The 18,203-nt window shown below is 35.2% G+C and overlaps 1 protein-coding gene across 1 annotated transcript; it reads left to right on the top strand.

Annotated features, from left to right (window-relative positions):
- The first annotated feature begins 1,678 nt into the window (after window positions 1–1,678).
- LOC145586230 (uncharacterized) lies at window positions 1,679–17,794 on the top strand. The gene is made up of 17 exons (XM_081643009.1): window positions 1,679–1,952; window positions 2,071–2,144; window positions 3,099–3,164; window positions 3,282–3,353; window positions 8,475–8,547; window positions 8,713–8,750; window positions 8,839–8,955; window positions 11,618–11,737; window positions 11,808–11,888; window positions 11,970–12,038; window positions 13,536–13,610; window positions 13,716–13,859; window positions 15,003–15,107; window positions 15,908–15,976; window positions 16,067–16,129; window positions 16,239–16,384; window positions 17,264–17,794. The coding sequence occupies exons 1-17, from the start codon at window positions 1,916–1,918 to the stop codon at window positions 17,556–17,558; spliced, it is 1,644 nt and encodes a 547-aa protein (XP_081499135.1). The 5' UTR covers window positions 1,679–1,915; the 3' UTR covers window positions 17,559–17,794.
- Window positions 17,795–18,203: the final 409 nt, after the last annotated feature.

Below are 18,203 nucleotides of genomic sequence, written 5' to 3' on the forward strand. Positions count from 1 at the left end.
ACATTTTAAAACACTTTTGTTGTGAAAAAGTCACCTTATAATTTTATTTTATTATTTTTTTTTAAAAAAACGCACCTAAAATCAAATTTATTTTGCAAGAACACACCTTACCCCAGTTTCACACCATTAACTTGGTATACTGGCGTTGTCTCATCACGTGAGACTCACGTGCTCCGATTAAAACCCCCTTCTTATTTTTCCCCTTTTTTTTTCCCTCCAATTGAACCTTATCTCTTCTATGTTCTTCCACCCAAAGTTCCATTTCTCTCTATTAAAGAAGCAAACTCCATTGTTTAGCTCCATTTCTCTCTGTTGAAGAAGCAAACTCCATTGTTTAGCTCTATTTCTCTCCATTGAAGAAGCAAACTCCATTGTTTAGCTCCAATTTCAACAAAGAAACTCAATTCACCTAATTTGAATAACCTTAGTTTACCCTCACGTGATTTTTGATTAACCTTAGTTTAGGATTTTTAATTGGAGGTATGAAAAAGGGAAAAAAAAATTGCTACCATACCTCTTCTCTCTCTAATGATTTGTTTTAGGGTTTTTGTCAAGATGTTTGAGGTTGTTTATGAGGTGGTTAGGGGTTTTTATTGAGATGCTTAGGGTTTTGTTGGGTTCTTCATGGTGGGTCTAGTGGTTTTGGAGGGTGATGGATAATGTACGTGGTGAACTTAGAATGATTTGGGTGGCCAGTGATGGCAGCTAAGTTGATGGGCGATGGTGTCGGTGGCTAGGTTGGCTAGGTGGTGGTGTCGGTGTCGGCGACTAGGTTGGCTAGGCTGTTGTTTGGTGGTTTTGAGGATAGAGAAAGTATTTGGAGAAAAAAGGGGAAAAAAAAGAAAGGGTTTGAGCACGTGACCTTCACGTGAAGGTCAACGCCGAAAACAAGTCAATTCTCTGAAACCAGTCTATGGTGTTACCTCGCAAAAAAATTCAGGATTTAGGTGTGTTTTTACAAAAACAAAAAATTATAAGGTGATTTTTCACAACAAAAGTGTTTTAAAAGATGTTTTTTGACAAATTTTCTAAAAAAAATTTTATGGTGAAAATAAGGTCTTCTTTTTATAAAGGGTGAGTTATCCGTTATAGTTTTACACCACTGTAAAATCATACACAATATTCTAATAAGCTGGTGTAATTTATAATTGAACTATTAATATTCATAAACGTAAATAAGTATCACGATTGGATGCAAGCCGTAGTATTCCGAGAATCCTTATCTGTTGAAGAGGTCATTAATAAAAATAATATTCAGTATAAATAATTTCACTTTAGTAATATTAATTTCAATTCAGTAAACATTATTTACGTTTAACAAAGTTAATTCGGCAAAAATAATTTCAGTTCAGCAGAAAAAATTTTAGTTCAACAAAATATTTTCAATTCTGTAAAAATAATATTTCAGTTCAATAAAAATAATATTTTTGATGTATTTGTTATTTCTCATGTTAAACGAGTAGGCAATTCGCTAGCCCATTTAGTAGCGAGATGGGATACTTAGGGTAGTTTGGAACTTGTATATATGAACTCTTTCCCTCCATAGTTTTTTAACTTTGTCGGAAGTTGATTTGATTAGCAATAATAAGTCTAACTCGTTTTTCTAAATAAAAAAAATAATTTCACTTCACAAAAAAAATAATTTCAGTTTAGTAAATGTAAACCGATTTTCGGTGTAGTGCTTTTGCCGGTGAATATCTGCCCCTAATCCGTTCATCTCTGCCCCACAAACACCCTCACATAGGAACGAAGTTCGACAAGTTCAAGATTCTCCTTCTAATTTTCTTCACAAAAAAAAAAAAAAAAAGTTTCTCAAATTATTCTGTTCTAACTTTCTACTTTTACAAATTAAAGTTTCAAGCAACCCTAATTTCGCTAAATTAAATTGTTATTCTTGTCAGTATTATTTCGACAAATGAGTTATTATTTTGATAATAGTTCAGCAGATCACCGTAAGTTTTCAATAATTTTGCTTAATTATTATTGAAATTCAGAATTTTTTGTTCAATTTAATCTTCAGAATTTTTGATTTTTACTAATGTGTTTTGGTTTTTGTTTGTATTTTCGAAGAACATGGTGTCAAAGGAACGGAAGTGTTTGTTGGTGGACTTGCTCAATCAGTTACTGAACCCTTAATTCGTGAGGTTAATTCTTGTAACTATTTTAATTAGTTTGCAAATTACTGATTTTAATTTACAAGTTTATGTTTATAAGGGTCAAATTTGTGTGCATGCTATTGATGTATTCTTTGAAAAAGGTTGGTTAGCATATGGTATTGATTAATATTGTTATCTTGTCGATGCATTATGCCCTTTTTGTGGAATTGGGTTTTGTAAGTTTTCGAGGCAGCTTGTCGAGTTTATGATGTATGAGGATGTTTACTGCCCTTGGTAGGCCTGCCTTGTGGTTATTACAATTAGTGGCAGATCTAGAAATTTTGAAAGTGGGCGCATTTTCTATCTATAAAGAATTAAATGAGAGTGAATATGGGTTGTTTGATTGTTCAGAAATTTTGTAACCTCAAACTTTCGATTACATGCATTAACCACTAGGTTATTAGCAATTAACATTATATAGATTGAGTAATTTAGCTCTGTAATTACTCAAGTAGTCATGTGAACGCCGACCTTGATACTGATGGATCTATCTCTGGGTTATGTATATCATTTTGGAGGGTTAGTGATTTGGCGTTTCAGAATATTCCTGATGTAGGGTGGTCTATTTTCATCTGGCATTTTTTAAGTTTTAACTGTAGGAAGCCTGCCATAGTGGTTAGAATTCTGAATTTTCCATGTCGAGTTCTTAGTAGATTAACGAGAGTTGTTTCATCTGTTATTTTATAGCTCAACTTAGAGGCGTGTTTTAGGAGGGATTTGAAAGTTGGATATGGCCGCAATTGCGATAACTATGGAATGACTTGCATGGGTATTGTGGATGGCTGTTGGTCTTATGTGTGGCGTTAAAGATTCAAAATTTCACAAGTGGTTGCTGTTTGTTGATGATTGAGATATAATTTTCTTGTGTCACATATGGTGCTCGTAAGTTCACCACTATGTCGATCTTATATTCTAATCTCTATTTAATTAAATGCCTTTTAGCTATTCTCCACATGTGGGAACGTTATGGAGGTACGGATGATAAAGGACCAGAAAGGCAATGCTAAGGTTCATGTTTTTGTCCCTCTCAATTATTTTTTATTTCTGTTTTACTTTTTTTATTTCTATTGCAATTTTATTAAGCATCTTATCTTTTTGACCTTTGAGATCTCACTCCTATCACAGGGGTATTGCTTTGTTCGCTTCTCAACTAAAGAAGCTGCTGTCAGAGCTGTGAGTGATAAATCTGGAATTATGGTAAGGGTTAGTTGCATCACGTAACTTCTTGTTATGATCTTTGCTGGTGTTTCATGTTAGTGATTGTGCCTCTCCAAAATTGCATCCTTACTTTATGGCTACGGTATGCTCATTCTCATTGCGTTTGTAGAGGGAAACATGAAAGTATGGTAGTCTTGTTGATGTGACTATTCTGTTTTCTTGTTGATTTGCTGCAACATGGCAGAATAAAAACTGAAGATAGTTCTCATAGTGGCAACATTTTGTTACTGCTCTCTTTCTAACTTTTGTTCAGGTGACTGCATTGTTAGATCTTGTTCCTACATCAGCCGTGCTTTTAATATCTTGTACTGCAATATTTTACAATTCACCACATATAGTGTGTATCAAATTTTTATCCCTCTCTTTGGTGCTTAGATGTAAGATGGACTCCTGATGCGTGCCTTGGTGGCCTAGAGAAGCTTGGGGTTTGTTGCACCAGAGAAACCTGGTTGCAACAAGGTCAAGGAAGTGTGTTGAGTGTTTTGTGTGTGTGTGTGTGTGGGGGGGGGGGGGGGGGGCGGAGGGGAGGATTGCTTGGTGTCTGTGATGCTTGAACTTATCATTTTACCCTTCCTTACCTGTGTCCACAAACATGATCTGAACATGATATAAATGTGAAATATGGGTAGGATTTGACAGTATTAAATTGGACACGCTGGCAACTCTGACATGAACTTAGATCTGAAAATCGAAGGTGTAATCTACTGAATTAAGATCTAAAACATTGGGACTTTTATTCTTTATGTTAGGGCGAAGCAGCAGCACCAACAACCTTCTCTGATGACTGTATATATTTGGTTGCCTGTCACATTTCTTTTTATTCACTTTAAATAATATATTATGGGCTAAGTTGTCCTCAAGGCTGTATTTTTACCCCTCTCTTTTTGATTTACTCTCACTACCAGATAATTATGAGTGGGTAAAGTCACTTGGTACTTTTGACTTCAAAGAGTTTAAACTCCCTTTTGCATTTCCCGAGTAAAGTTTATACTATTTATTACATATGATGAGTTGTATGAAGGCAATGTTTAGGAAAATAGTCATAAGCTTTTGAAATGCTTATTCTTAACATTCCCAATAAATTAGGAAGAAGTTATCCTCTTATTGTTGCAATTTCTCTCCATTTAGGATTATACCCTGAAGGCAATGTTGCTAATTTGCTACAGTCAGATACTTTGATTGAATGCCGATGATCCTATGACAGTCTTGTCTTGTTTGCAACATTAGTGCCAGAAACATGCTACTTGATTATTAAATTTAACTAATGTTTACTTACAAAGCCGAGGAAGATATATCATGTGTTTAACAAGTTAGTAGATAATGAAGAGGATGTCACATTTTCTTTTTACTCGTGGTTGATATTCTTGGTAACATGGTAATATTTTGGAGAATAGAGAGGTATTAAAGGGCTTAAGACGGGGAGAGAGGTGAATAGGGAGTGAAGTCCTGGTATGGAATACTCATTGGGTACGGCAGTTTGTAGTTGTATACAGCTGCCTACAGTAACCAGAATACAGAAAAGGGATAGTCGAGAATCGGTCCCTAAGACTTCCATATACCTGATATAATTGAAGGTTTTAAATCTGGGGTTTGAGGGGAAAGTTCATGGATCTATCAATTGAAGATAAAATCCACCATAATAAGCTAGTTGGGGGTTTTGTTTGTTGCTTCAGGTCTTCTCCGATGATGTACTTTACGATTTTCTCTCTCGTCCGTTTTTGTGGCTAGTGAAACAACATTGCCAGCTTTTATCCTCACCTTATCTAGTGCTGTCTGCAGATTCTACACATGATTGCTAGGATTTGAGACTTTGAGGTTCATCATCATTAGTTTGGGCTTTGTGTTGGGTCTATTATATTGTTTAATACTCGTACCTGTGACTAAAGAAGGTTCTCACATGTTGCAGATTTTAGAGCTGATTTAAGACTTGAGGATCTATATCTCCAAATGTTAGAGCTGATTTAAGACTTGAGGATCTATATTTTCAAATTTAGCTTAGCAGAAGCTAATTTAATCATGATATTTTTAGGGTTGTTAGTGAGTCATATTCTGAGTTGACTATTTATATAAAGTGCGTCTTTAAGAGTGATCTGCTGAGAAATTTCTTTGGGAACTTTTGATTGGGATAATTTGAGGAAGCTATATTGGTGGTAGGATGTCCAATTTTTTCCTTACAGCAATCTGCTTAAATGGTGTCCCTTTCTGTCACTTCTATTTCTCCCCTTTCTTAACAGTGTGTTTGGATAGGGGAAGGAAAAGAAGGGGAGGGAGAGGAAGGGGTGGGAAGGGTAGGGGAGTGGAGGGAATCTCTCCATTGTTGGAGAGATTAATTTCTTACAATTTAACCTCCATTCCCCTGCCCTCTCTTATTCTCTTCTTTCCTCATTTCTTATCCAAGTGAAAGATACTCCATACCTCTATCTCCCTTCCCTTCCCTTCCTTTCCCTCTATTTGCTTCAATCCTAACAAAGTGTAAGATTCTCATGTTATTGTGGATTTAGCCAATTATATAATGAGAGATTGAGAAGCCTATTGTGGATATGAGGTACAATATTTAAGGAGATAGAATGATGGATGTATCAGTCAATAGGGTTTTTTATTTGTCAGTTTTTCATTTTATTCTATTTTATATTTTTACTTTGTCCTCGATTCACCTCCTTTTCGTAGCCAAATTATATATGAAAAGCTAAGATTCATCCTTGGGTGCGTGCTTTTGATTGGATCTTGGCTGGAGTAGGATTGTTACTACTGCAAAAATCTCTCTTGGCCCAGGGTGTACAGTAATTGACTGGACCGTTTTTAGTTCTTCTTTGAAAGTTTGTGTGACTAATGGTATGCTCCAAAATGCAGTAGCTAAGACAAGATTGGAGTGGTTTATATTTCATTCTCTGTATGGGAGGTTAGTAAAGGTAACTGATCTTTATGAATGAATATCATTTTCTTCCTAGGGGTTACTTGTTTGCAGATTATTCCTAGGTGGGGAAGTAAGGGAGCAGAGGTCAGGTTGACTGTTAAGTCTAAATGTTACGATTGCAGAATATGCTATGTCAAAAGGAGATTGTTTTCTTAAAATGTTACTACTTGATTGATTCTGTGGATAGGTTCAATTATGGCAATAATTATGTGAAAAATTGTGTAGTACACTTTTGGTTTGAAATTAACGTCTATTTAGCATGCAAATATGAAGGATATCCAGTGATGTTCAGACTGCCTTGGATTTTTCTTTTTAATGATATTTAGATTTGGGATTTTCAATGGTAGTATGGTTTTACAGGACATTAAGAATGCAAAAGAGTTGACCAAAATTTTCCCAGTAGCTTAAAGTAGAGGAGTGATGACAATTTATTATAAATGCTTTGTCTCAGACAGGCATGGCTTTGTCCTCTGACATGATTTCGAATTTGGTTGTTTTTTGTTTTGAGAGCAAGGACTTGGGAAATGGTTGTGCTTTATTGGTGTTTTTAATTTTTTTTTTTTAATTAACTTCAGCGGTGGAGTATGGACTTGCTTTCTAGATTTGTTAGAAAAATAATTATACATATAACTTTTGCATACAACTAACATAGCTGTTTTGTGTTGAACACATAAACTTTTTGGTTTGTATGGTGTCCTAAGTCCTAACTGGGAAGTGTTATCCTTATTGTATTTGTTTTTGAAGAGGAAAAACTGCCTTAAATTCTTTTTCTACTAAGATGTTATCCGGAAATGGTCCCAGACAACATTGATTTTCCATTAAAATAATAAAGTTTGAAAAATACTTCTGTACTAACCTCAAAGTTTCTGCTTCCATGCATTGGCCTTCCAGCCTCTCTAAATGGGATTACTGGTTAAAATTATTATATATGTTATTCTTGATGAAATATCATATACTATAACAAATTTTTTATATATTTAACAAAGTTAGTGCCAGGGTTCAAAATAGCGGCCGCATCATCACGTATCGGGCGAATTGTAGCTGATTTCAATTTCACCAAATCGTGATGTAGTGGTTTGATGTGGGTTATTAAAATACACTGCATTTTCGGACCGAATCGACCTGTTAGAAAATATATTTTTGAATCACCCGAGAAATTGCTTGAATTCTTGAAGTTTTCTTTAACTCCATTGAAAAACACATTGAAAAACAGAGAGGGAAAAGGAAAGAGAAGGAGGAGACAGAGAGGCAGGAAGAGGAAAGAGATGGGGGTGCTGGTGATATCTGACATTTGAGTTGGGTGTGACCAGTTGGGAAGGTGGGGGTAGGGGAAGTAGGTATAGGACAGGTGTCATTTTATATACCATTAGTTTTTGCTTTTTACCTTTTGACTATTAACTTAGCCGGTTGTCTTTACTCTTTATGTGTTACCCAATATAATTTGTAAACAATTTATTTTAGAGGGAAATGCTTTTGTGCCTAACCAAAAATTAAAAATAATTTAAATAATACTGGAATAAATAAATTTAAAAATATCATTTTTTACTATAAGAAAACTTAAAAATTTTTATTTTCAACATTTTTGAGTAATAATATTAATACAAATATAAAATTGTAAAACTTAAATTCGGTTTCCACATCCACGATCACCGCATCAATTCCGTTACCGTGACACATCACCGTTTTTGCGATTGCGGCCAAAACCATACCCGAAACCGCATTTTCGGACCATGGTTAGTGTAGTTATCTTGCCTATGACCATTTATAGTGATACCATCTATATTGGAATTATAGAGGAAGACCTCCTTGTGTAGTGGCCCAGGGGTCACCTCGCATCCTCGGAGTGCGAGGTTTAAGCCTCACCATGAAGTATGCCATGAGCAAATCCCCTCCCCTTACCTTTCAGGCATTGCCAGCCAGGATTCCTGTGATAGAAGCCTTCGGCTGGCCAGTTAACCTTACCGTATAAAAAAAAAGTCTAAATTGGGATTATTCTGGAATGCCTCAATGTATAGAAGTTTTTCGGTAAATTTTCTGAAGTAGAGATTTAATAAGGTGATTTGTTTTTTGTATCATACTATATATGAGAATTTTTTGGTAGGAAGTTCTTTATATTTATTGTATTTTACTCAAGCTACTTGGCTTTTTTGTGTGACGGTGTCCACCTTCTTCTTCTTCTATGTCAGCTAGACGGCAGAAAAATTGGTGTTCTTCCATCAACACAGCAGTATTCTCTGTTTCTGGGGAATCTTCCCAAAGGTCAGTTTTAGTTTCAGTTTCAACCTTTTATCTTTCAGTCATTGACCAATAACCAAAAGCTTTCTGTCCTTGTTTATTGTCAATGCTAATTTTTATGAAATGGCTTTTGCTTCAAGATCTTTCTTGTTGTTTTTAGAATTTATGTTTGACTTTTGTTTCTTTCAGAGTGGAGTCCAGATGAATTTGATAGAGTGGTTAAGCAGGTATGCCTTGGAATTATTGACTGTTTGTAAGAATTGTAACTTTGTATAGTGTTTTCTTCAGCTGTTAGATGAGTTTCTTTTCCTACAGGTATTTCAGGACGTGGATTCTGTTAACCTTGTTATGATGTCTAGTGATGGAGTCACCCCATCTACTCATAAGCAGCAAAACCGCGGATTTGGTTTTGTGCAGTTCTCATCCCATGCCGTGAGTCATCTGCCTTTTTATGTTAATGATTATTTTTGCAAGTTTGTCCTGTGGAGATGACGGGTGACTTATTTTGCATCTGAATTCATACAGGCTAGAGGCTCAGGTTCGTGAGATTGACACTTGCTTCAGCATGTATTGGGTTGTTTATCAGTGAATAGGGTGATTTTAAAATAAGGACTATAAAGAATATTATTTGCTAATAATTGACACCAATTAATAACTTAATTGGAACCAAGAACAACACATTATGAATTCCAAAATCTGTCCAATTAGGCATTTGAGAATCAGAAATAACACCAAAATTCACCATCCATTTGTCAGTAACTGGAAAATAGCTAATACCCAGGTGTTGCTCATTGTCCAATGGAAGTCTAACTTAATAGAAGATATCATTTTGTTTGGAAAGTTAATTTCATTTCCTTTTCTAGATAAAGTGATAGATTTGACGAATAAGATAAGGAACACATGTTACAACACCAATATACGAGTAGATTACACCCGTTTTTCAATCTGAGTAAATAGGTCAATCAAGCAAAAAGGGGCTGTCAATTGATTTCAACTATTGTAAACATACTATTGTCACTCATTATATTCTAATTACCTAATCTTGAAAAGTTCCACCTGAATCCACAGTATACTTCACCTATGCTAGATTTGAGGGCAATGTATAAAAATGCTCAAGGTGCTCCAAACTTCCTAAGCAATAGAGGTCCTTCTGTTCCTAGGCGCGCCGCGCACACTTCGGCTCGCCTCTTTGAAGTGTGAGGTGCACTATATAAACACTAAAATATTTTTGTCTGAAGTGTTCCTCATGCACTTCTGGGGTATCTGTTTAAATTGCCACTTCTGGTGCATCTCTTTAAATTGCCTACCCTAAATGCCTAAGGTTGCCTTTCTATACACTGCATGAGGGAAGGGCTAGGTGTCCAAAATTTTGTATTTTATTTAGCTTGTGAGAGAGACCTATTCTGTTGAAAGTTGATAATTGTTTTCCAAGGTTTTTGTTCTATAGAGTTTATATCCACTCTCTCTCTCTCTCTCCTCAGTTTTCTTATTTTTTGTTCTTAATTACATCTCTCTTGATATAAAATTATCAAATCAGCAAATCCTAGAAAGACCAATCCTTTTTGTCATCGATCTTTAGATGATGCTAAGCTTAGGGAGCTTTTTCAAGTAGCTCAAATTTGTCATCTTCCTAGTATAAAGCTTAATCACATTGTAATGTATTCCTTGGAGTTCTGGTAGTGGATGCTTCATTCTAGATGAGTTTTTTTACCAATACTGAATCACAAGATTTGTATATAAAAATTTGGAGGGTCCACATTGGTTTGTACTAATATTGGTGGTGTTGATGACATGTAAGTGTAGTTGGATTACGCTCCTGCTGTCCTGCCCCTGCATTAAATTTCCTGTAATTGATATAAATTAAACTTAGAAATGGAATTTGTAACAGTTCTTTTGAAAAGTACAATATTATAATTTGACCGACAATGTTGGATTAAAAAAGAGAAAAATAATAAGATATGTGCCTACTTTTCCCAACTTTTAGGTGCAGTTGTTTTCTTCACTTAATTTGTTATGATGGATTTGAAAAAGATTAATGAAGAACAATAATAAAGTGCACACATATTTATGTGATTCGCTAATAATAAAGTTCATGCTACATCCATAGGCACACAAAAACGAAGTTTATTGATCTTGAGGAGTAACAGATTGCATAATTAAGCTAGGTAATGATTTAAGAAGTCAATATACTACCCCCAAAATAAATGGAACAGTCCCTAAATAATGCCGAAGCAAATACTCATGTTGGGTCATATGTAGAAGACACACAGATTTCAGTTATATTCTAATATATAAGTAGTAATATCCTGCTAGAGTTTTTATACTGATGTGGCAAACCTCCTTATTTTAGTATATACCACTTTGGTAAATTTGCCTATGTATTATTAGCAAGATTGTTTCTGATAGACTCACTATCTTGAAGGGTCATTCTACCTTCCTAGTTAGCTTCCTTGTGTTACTGATATCATTTCCCAGTCTGCTTCAGTTAGCTGAGCTATTTTGCTGTCTGAATGTTCAGTTTTAGTTGAATATTCAGGGTGGAATCCTTGCTTCATAGCTACAGTGCAAAGATATTCCCTTAGACTTTTTGTCTTATATTGGAGATGTTGAGCTGTCAGTATAATACCTTTGCTTTTGCAATTGGTGGAGCTTTTGAGGTCATGTATATAAGGTTTCCATATCTATGAGGAGATTATTGCCGGGCTTTTTTTTTTAGCATTTAGGTAGATAATTGAGAGAGAGTCAAGGCTCTTGAAAGCTTGATTACCCTTTGGTATTGCAAAATCCTAGTATACTTCCTCCTTAATTTCTGTCTTTAATGGTATCTAAGCTATGTAAATTTGTAGCAAGATATTTTATGCTATAAAAAGATAATGTAAAGCATTTATTGTTTCCAATCAAAAACATCACTTGCTGACACAAATACTCTCTAGCTGATAATAAGTTGCCGCAGAAGCGGCTTAACACCTTAAAACTTCTTTCAAAACTGTAATTACAATTGCTGATATTGCCTTATGGGGGCTTATCAGTTCCACAATCACCTATCCTAAGTTCTATAAATTTGATCAAAGCTCCTTAAAATTCATAATTACAGGCTGCTGGACGTGCATATAGATTGAGCTCAAAATCAGAATTTGTTCTTGGTGGAAAATGCCATCCAACTGTGCAGTGGGCTGAGGAGGAACCTGAAATTGATCCAGATGAGTTTGCGAAGGTCACTTTCTTGCTTGTTTTCTTTCCTTTAAAGATATAGCCCATTTTACATGTTGATTTCTCCACATCAGGTGAAGATTGCATTTATCAGAAACCTTCCTACAGACGTAACTGAAGGGTTTTTGAGGAAGCTGTTTGGACCTTTTGGGGAGGTATGGGCTAACTTTTAAAATAATTTAATTAATTTAATATGATTATGTATGACGATATTGAAGGTACTTTTGGAATTTCAGATAGAGAAAGTAGTTCTGTCTAAGAAGGGTCAGTCCCAAGTTGGGTTTGTTCATTATGCTAAAAGACAGGTATTATATCTTTTTCTACAATATGAGAAGATGTACTGTTTATGGATGCATGCAGCCCTAATCTCATTGTATTTATGTTAAGTTGGAATCATGCACTAATGTATTTTTGGATGTTGCTGAGTATGGTAAATTATATGCTTAATCACTGACTAAGATGAAACCATGTTATCTTGGAGCTATAGTATGTCATAAATGTTGTTAAAATGAACTCTTAAAGTCTTAATTTTGTATGGCGAATGCATGAATTTAACTTGCACATTTATAACATGCATTTGAGGCATACGAATTAAAGATCAATTTAATGTACACAAAAAATATAAAAATTGCAATATTGGGACTAATCCTTAAATTACTCATCATATGTCCCTACCATGTCACAAATTCCATCAGCTTACTCGTATAAAATCTATAGAATGTACAAGATTATGTTACCCATTGAACCCAACTAAATGGTATTGAGAAACAGGATAACTTCTTCGATCATATCTAAACATTTTGTGAAAATAACTTTCTCTAGGATATAAGCAAAGGTACACACCTTTTGTTGGTGAGGCACACTTGTTTGTTAAGTCCTCAAAAGTTATCCCTTCTAACTATAGTCAGCTGTAACAAATTATTTTTTCTATTCTGATTTACAGTTGCCACATGCACTTTTGGCACATGGTCTAGTGGAAGTGGAAAAAGAATAAAGAAAGTTGAATGGGGAGGGGATGTGGCCTAGCATTAAAGAAAACATACAGAGAAAAAATGTTTAAAAGCTATGTTGCAATTATGTTGGGGCATCCAAAAAATGGCATTAGTGGTAAGCTGGTAACTAAATTGGATGGATTCCTAGTGCCTACATTGGCTACATGCATGTTAGATCGCCACTAATTTGTGAAATGCAGCAACGGAGCTTATCTTGCTATTGTGTTGATGACAAGGCAAGCATAAGCAAGGAAATTGGAAGAACAAAGAAAAGAAAAAACCATATTCAGTGTAAAAAAGATCAGTACAAAGGAAAATTTATAGTGTAATGAATGAGAGAGAAGGGGAGAGGGAGAGAGAGAGAGAGGGAGAGAAGGAGGTAGAGGGAGAGGAAGAGAGAGGGAGGGAGGATAATAAACAGAAGCAAAAGAAATATGAAGATGAAAGATAAATTCTCCTGCAGTCCCAATTTAGTGTGCTCAGTCATGTTCATTAGCATTAATGGTTGTTCAGTCATGTTCATTAGCATTAATGGTTGGTCAGTCATGTTCATCTCCTTTCATGGTTATTCAGTTATGCTCGTGTTTGCTGACATGACTGAACACCTATGGATTATTATCTTTTGTTTAAAATATAGATGGGTCATTTCATCATGAAATTGGTTTAGCTAAGGGCTGAAATGGAGTAATGACAACTGTTCTATGTGTAGTGATGGGTAGAGGATTCTGTTTTAATTTTCGCAGTTGCCATTTTGCATACTGGTGCTTCTTAATCATAGCTTTTTAAATAAGAATGCACTCTTTTTTCTAGGATCTTGACAGTGCAATCAAGGGATTGCATGATAGGACAGTCCAAGGGCCAAATTCTGGTTTGTTTAAGCTCCAGGTATTTAGTTGTGCAATTATAGAGATTTTATGACTCATTATTGTCATCTATAAGTCCAATGAAGTTGTTTGCTATTGCATATGAAAATGCATTGTGTATTGACAGGTTGAAGTTGCAAGACCCTTTGAGAAAAACAAGAAAAGAGCCCGTGAAGGATCAAGTAGGGCCGTGACTGATGTGACTCAACCCAAAGTCTTGAAAGCTGACTCTGGTTTTACTTCAAGTGGCCATGTGTTGAAAGTCCATCAGGTTTGTTAATTTGATCACGCTGTAATGAACATATTTATGTATTTATTATATCGTACATGAGACAAATTTTCTTTGGAATGTATTTTGTGGACTATGTTACCTATACTTGGTGGTATTGCTATTGGTATTGGATATAGTTATGAATCCATGCCAAATCTATGACTGTCCTATGATTGGATTCAGGTATATTATAAAGAACTTTTGAGTGAAGTGATTTGCATATTTGCCCATGTGATAAGCTTTTATTATGGTATGTAAAATAAAAGTGGAGAGTTGGTCCCCACTTATTTGGAGTACAAGTTTATTTGGAATACAAGTTGAGGACAAGATAGTAATCTCACACTTAAAAATCTTACTAAAAAGAGAAGTGATGAATGGAATATGATGCATCAATTGAGAGACGGAGAAAGTAAGATTTTATAAAATGACGTTTTCAATTTAAATACAACGTACTGTATATTATTCTTTTTAAGAATTTAGAAATTGAAATTAGCCATTTTCCAAATCTTCTTTCTAGTTTTTATATTGTTTTGCCGTGTAATACTCCTTAATTTCAATGCTTTTATTGTTTAAAATTTAATACCTGTTTTATTTAGAGAAATGTGGAAGCATAAACTGCTACTTGCCATGTTTAAATTTAGTTGATGCAATGCTGAAATTTGTAAGCCTGGAATCAATTGAACTTTCTTAATTCTAGTCTTCATTTATCTAGACAAATTCGACAAAATGATGACGGTTAAAATCTTACACCCTTGAACCTTGTCAAAAGTCAAACCATCAACCTAAATAAAGATGTGAATGTTCCTTTAATAAACCTATTTCTATAAAGTAGCCATCACACTTGAACCATCGAATCTTGAAAAACTTAATTATTTGTTTTTTAGTGAAGTCAATAGGTCCTTATTCTTACAATGTAGTTCTCTGTGGAAGATTTCAAATTGCTACATTTTGACAAGGTCTTGCTATGCTCATGTTATAGTTTTGTTAGGTTGGTATCTTGGTAATTGACTTCTTTTTTGTGGTTAATGCATTTGAATAGTTAATTTGATTATATTTTCATTCTGTACTTCCAAAACTTACGGAATGTAAACACAAGTTATATTTTGCTGTTTTATCTTTTTGACATGGATCGTTTACTATCAGGAACATGTTGGTGATCCATATGAAGCAGCAGTAGTCTCACTACCTGCTGCTGTCCAAGATCGTTTGCTTCGGATCCTACGACTGGATATTGCTACCCGTTATGATGTAAGCATTCACAATATAGCCTCTTAGCATGTGGCGTGTTTGCTTTCTTGCATACAGCTATTTGTGGTCGTGGACCATCTGCTTTCTTGTTGTTGGAGAAATAGGCTAATACATTGTAAATTGCCTGAAAGTCTGATATGCAACCTTGAGTTGGGTGATCAAGTTCTGCGACAAGCTTGAAGGATTATAGCTTACATTGCTAATGAAGAACATTAAAAGAGTAAATCGAGGGACAATAGTCACGATACAGAGGATGGGTGAAATCGATTTTGTGCAGACCTGAATTCCTATTCTCCACCAAACCAAGTATATTAAAATAAACAATGGAGGAACTTATTTAGCTTTGTGCTAGCAAATTATGTAAATTCTCATAACATCATGTAATTGGGCTTCCAAACCTTTTAGTACCTATTTGTTTTAAGCTTTTATAATGCATTGGTTTAGAATAGGGATAGTATCTGATCTGTTTGATTATAAATCTGAGATCTACAACCTTCTTCTACATCAAGCAGCTTGGGACACTGCTACATAATGTCCTAATTGAATATGCACTTCTTGCCATACATGCTTTCCATGAGCAATGGCAAGATATATCATGGGAGTAATCTCATACTAGTCAATTTTTCTTTTTCTCATAATGAGGTCTCCACTTTTTATGCCTTTATCCCGATCGATTGTTTATTAAGCCTTTATTCCGATGGCATCATTTTATGCAGTAATTCTTCACTTTTTTCAGTTTAGTTCTTTGGACATTGGCACCATTTAATCATTTATATTTTCTTCCAAATTTTTGCTGGTAGATTGACATACGATGCCTGAGAAGTCTTAAGGAGATCCCAGAATCAGCTGCAATATCTGTCCTTGATCAGGTTGATTTTTAGTTGTCTTTGTCTCCATTTCTCATTTCATATGTTATACTAACTGTACTCTCCTGTCTAACTGTACTCTCCTGTATGTAGTTCCTGTTATCAGGAGGAGAAGAAATTGACAAAGGAGCATTTCTTGCGGGGTTAATTACCAAGGTATACTTGCGTAGATGCAAATAGAAAACCTGTAGTTTGTAGGAGATTTTTAATACATTTTTTCGTTGAGAATCTCTCTCACCTGTGACGTTATTTTGTTCGGTACCAGATTAGAAGCATAAGGACGAGTCAATTACCTGAATATACGTCAAGGGAAGATGAATATGTAAGTGCAAGATCAGAATTGGCCAGGTTACCAAGTCGAAGCCAGATGCCAGTTGTGGACTCCTTTTCTTCTCACGTGGCCACCTCACGGTCAGTTGTATCCGGTTCTTCTCATGCGAAACTCATTTTTGCATGCACATACTAGCTAGATACCTTTATTTACCGAGGAAAAGGGCACAACTAGCGTATTTCATGCAAGAGAATAAACTATTTGATGATTTATCTGATTAATTTTGTAGCCAAACCTTCACCATTTGTTACATATGAATGGAAAAGTTGGCCGGTACTTACAATTTACACTGTAGTGGTTATGGAAAACTTAAGCCAATGTCAGCATTTTGATTGTATTGATGATGTAATACAGAAGAGTAGCAAATTGAGCTCCAGTGCTAAGAGAGTCCTGTTGTGAGGATCTACCTGTAGACAATATCTTATAAGATTCATCTCCTGTTTGTTGCTGCCCTTAGGTCTGGGAATCCCTGTTGCACCCTTCAAATTCAATTGAGTTCATAAAGGCATATCCAAATTGATTTCCTGCTGAACTAGCCAAGTTTAGGCTTTGTGTGTGTGTGTGTGTGGGTGGGTGGGTTGGGGGGGGGGGGGGGGGGAGAGGGGTGTGTTTACTCAACATCAATGAGTATGAATGTTGGGACGGTTATGTGTATCCAAACATCAAATTGTCACACACCCTTCAGCCATTGGAGCCTAGGAGGACTGGATCTATTAAACACGACTAGAAAATTTTGGATGAAATTTATTGGGTAATATATTCCTGTATCGTTATCGCTGTCCAGAACTAATAAATTTGTTCTCCATTATGAATGAATTTTGTGTTGTACAGTATTTTGTTATTGAAGTATATACATTTCTTTTGTCATTGATCTGCTGTCCATGCATCGATAAGCAGTTATTTTTTTTATTTATTTATTTTTTAATATTTATGCTTTAATCATTTGTGTCTTGTCTCAGGTATGAGAAATATTCTCCTAATTTGCCCTATTTTGATTACTCACCATCACCTCGAGCTGGCAGTACAAGAACATTTGAGGAAAGGAATACTTCTCCAGTGTACTTCCCAGGTCTCTCATCAAGCTATGGAAGTTTGGGAATAAAGTCACCCACTTTAAGCACTGCATCTCACCAACCTACAAGACCTCAAGTTAGATTTGATCCTTACACAGGTGAACCTTATAAATTCGACCCCTACACAGGCCAACCTATTCAACCAGAAACTCTTTCACGTGGTGGTCGAAGCCTTTACTGATGGTGATAGAGCCTTTGGGAGAGCTACCTTTTCCCTGGTCTTCCGGTGACCTGTGAGAAGACATTAGCAAGTTTAAGTTGTATAATAGTGAAAGTTGTAGGTTTTTCTTTCATTAGTGTTTTACTTCTGGTCTTTTAGAAGACAATGTCAAGTTGTTTTTAGTTGTACAATAGTGTTATTAATTTCATCGGTTGTTCAATAAAAATGGTAAGAGGTCTTCATGATTGATTGTTTTACTGGTCCAGTATTCTCTGTTGTCCTGCTTCACCACTTACAAGTAATTCAAGTCCTAGATCCTGTTAAATTCATTTTCTGCTTTTTAAACGCAGTACCTTTCCGAATCGTAAATCAACCACTCATTGCATCAACCAAAAGAAGAGATGGTTAGACATTGTTTTTTGTTATGTTATTGCTCTGAAACTGCCTTTGAGCATTTGACAAGCATTATAGTTATGCTTACTGGTTTATTTTTTCTGATAACTGTAAATATGTCAAAATACTATATATTGTTATGCTTGTTGCAGGCTTATACATTAGATATCCAAGGAAATTGGAAAGTTAATCTATCTGTAATAGAATTCTCCTACAATAACAGTTAAACCTTTCAACAATTACAATTTTGGATTGTTAGAGCTTGAAGAGGAC

The sequence above is a fragment of the Chenopodium album genome, chromosome 16, assembly GCF_948465745.1.
Source record: "Chenopodium album chromosome 16, dcCheAlbu1.1, whole genome shotgun sequence".
Lineage (NCBI taxonomy): Eukaryota > Viridiplantae > Streptophyta > Magnoliopsida > Caryophyllales > Amaranthaceae > Chenopodium > Chenopodium album.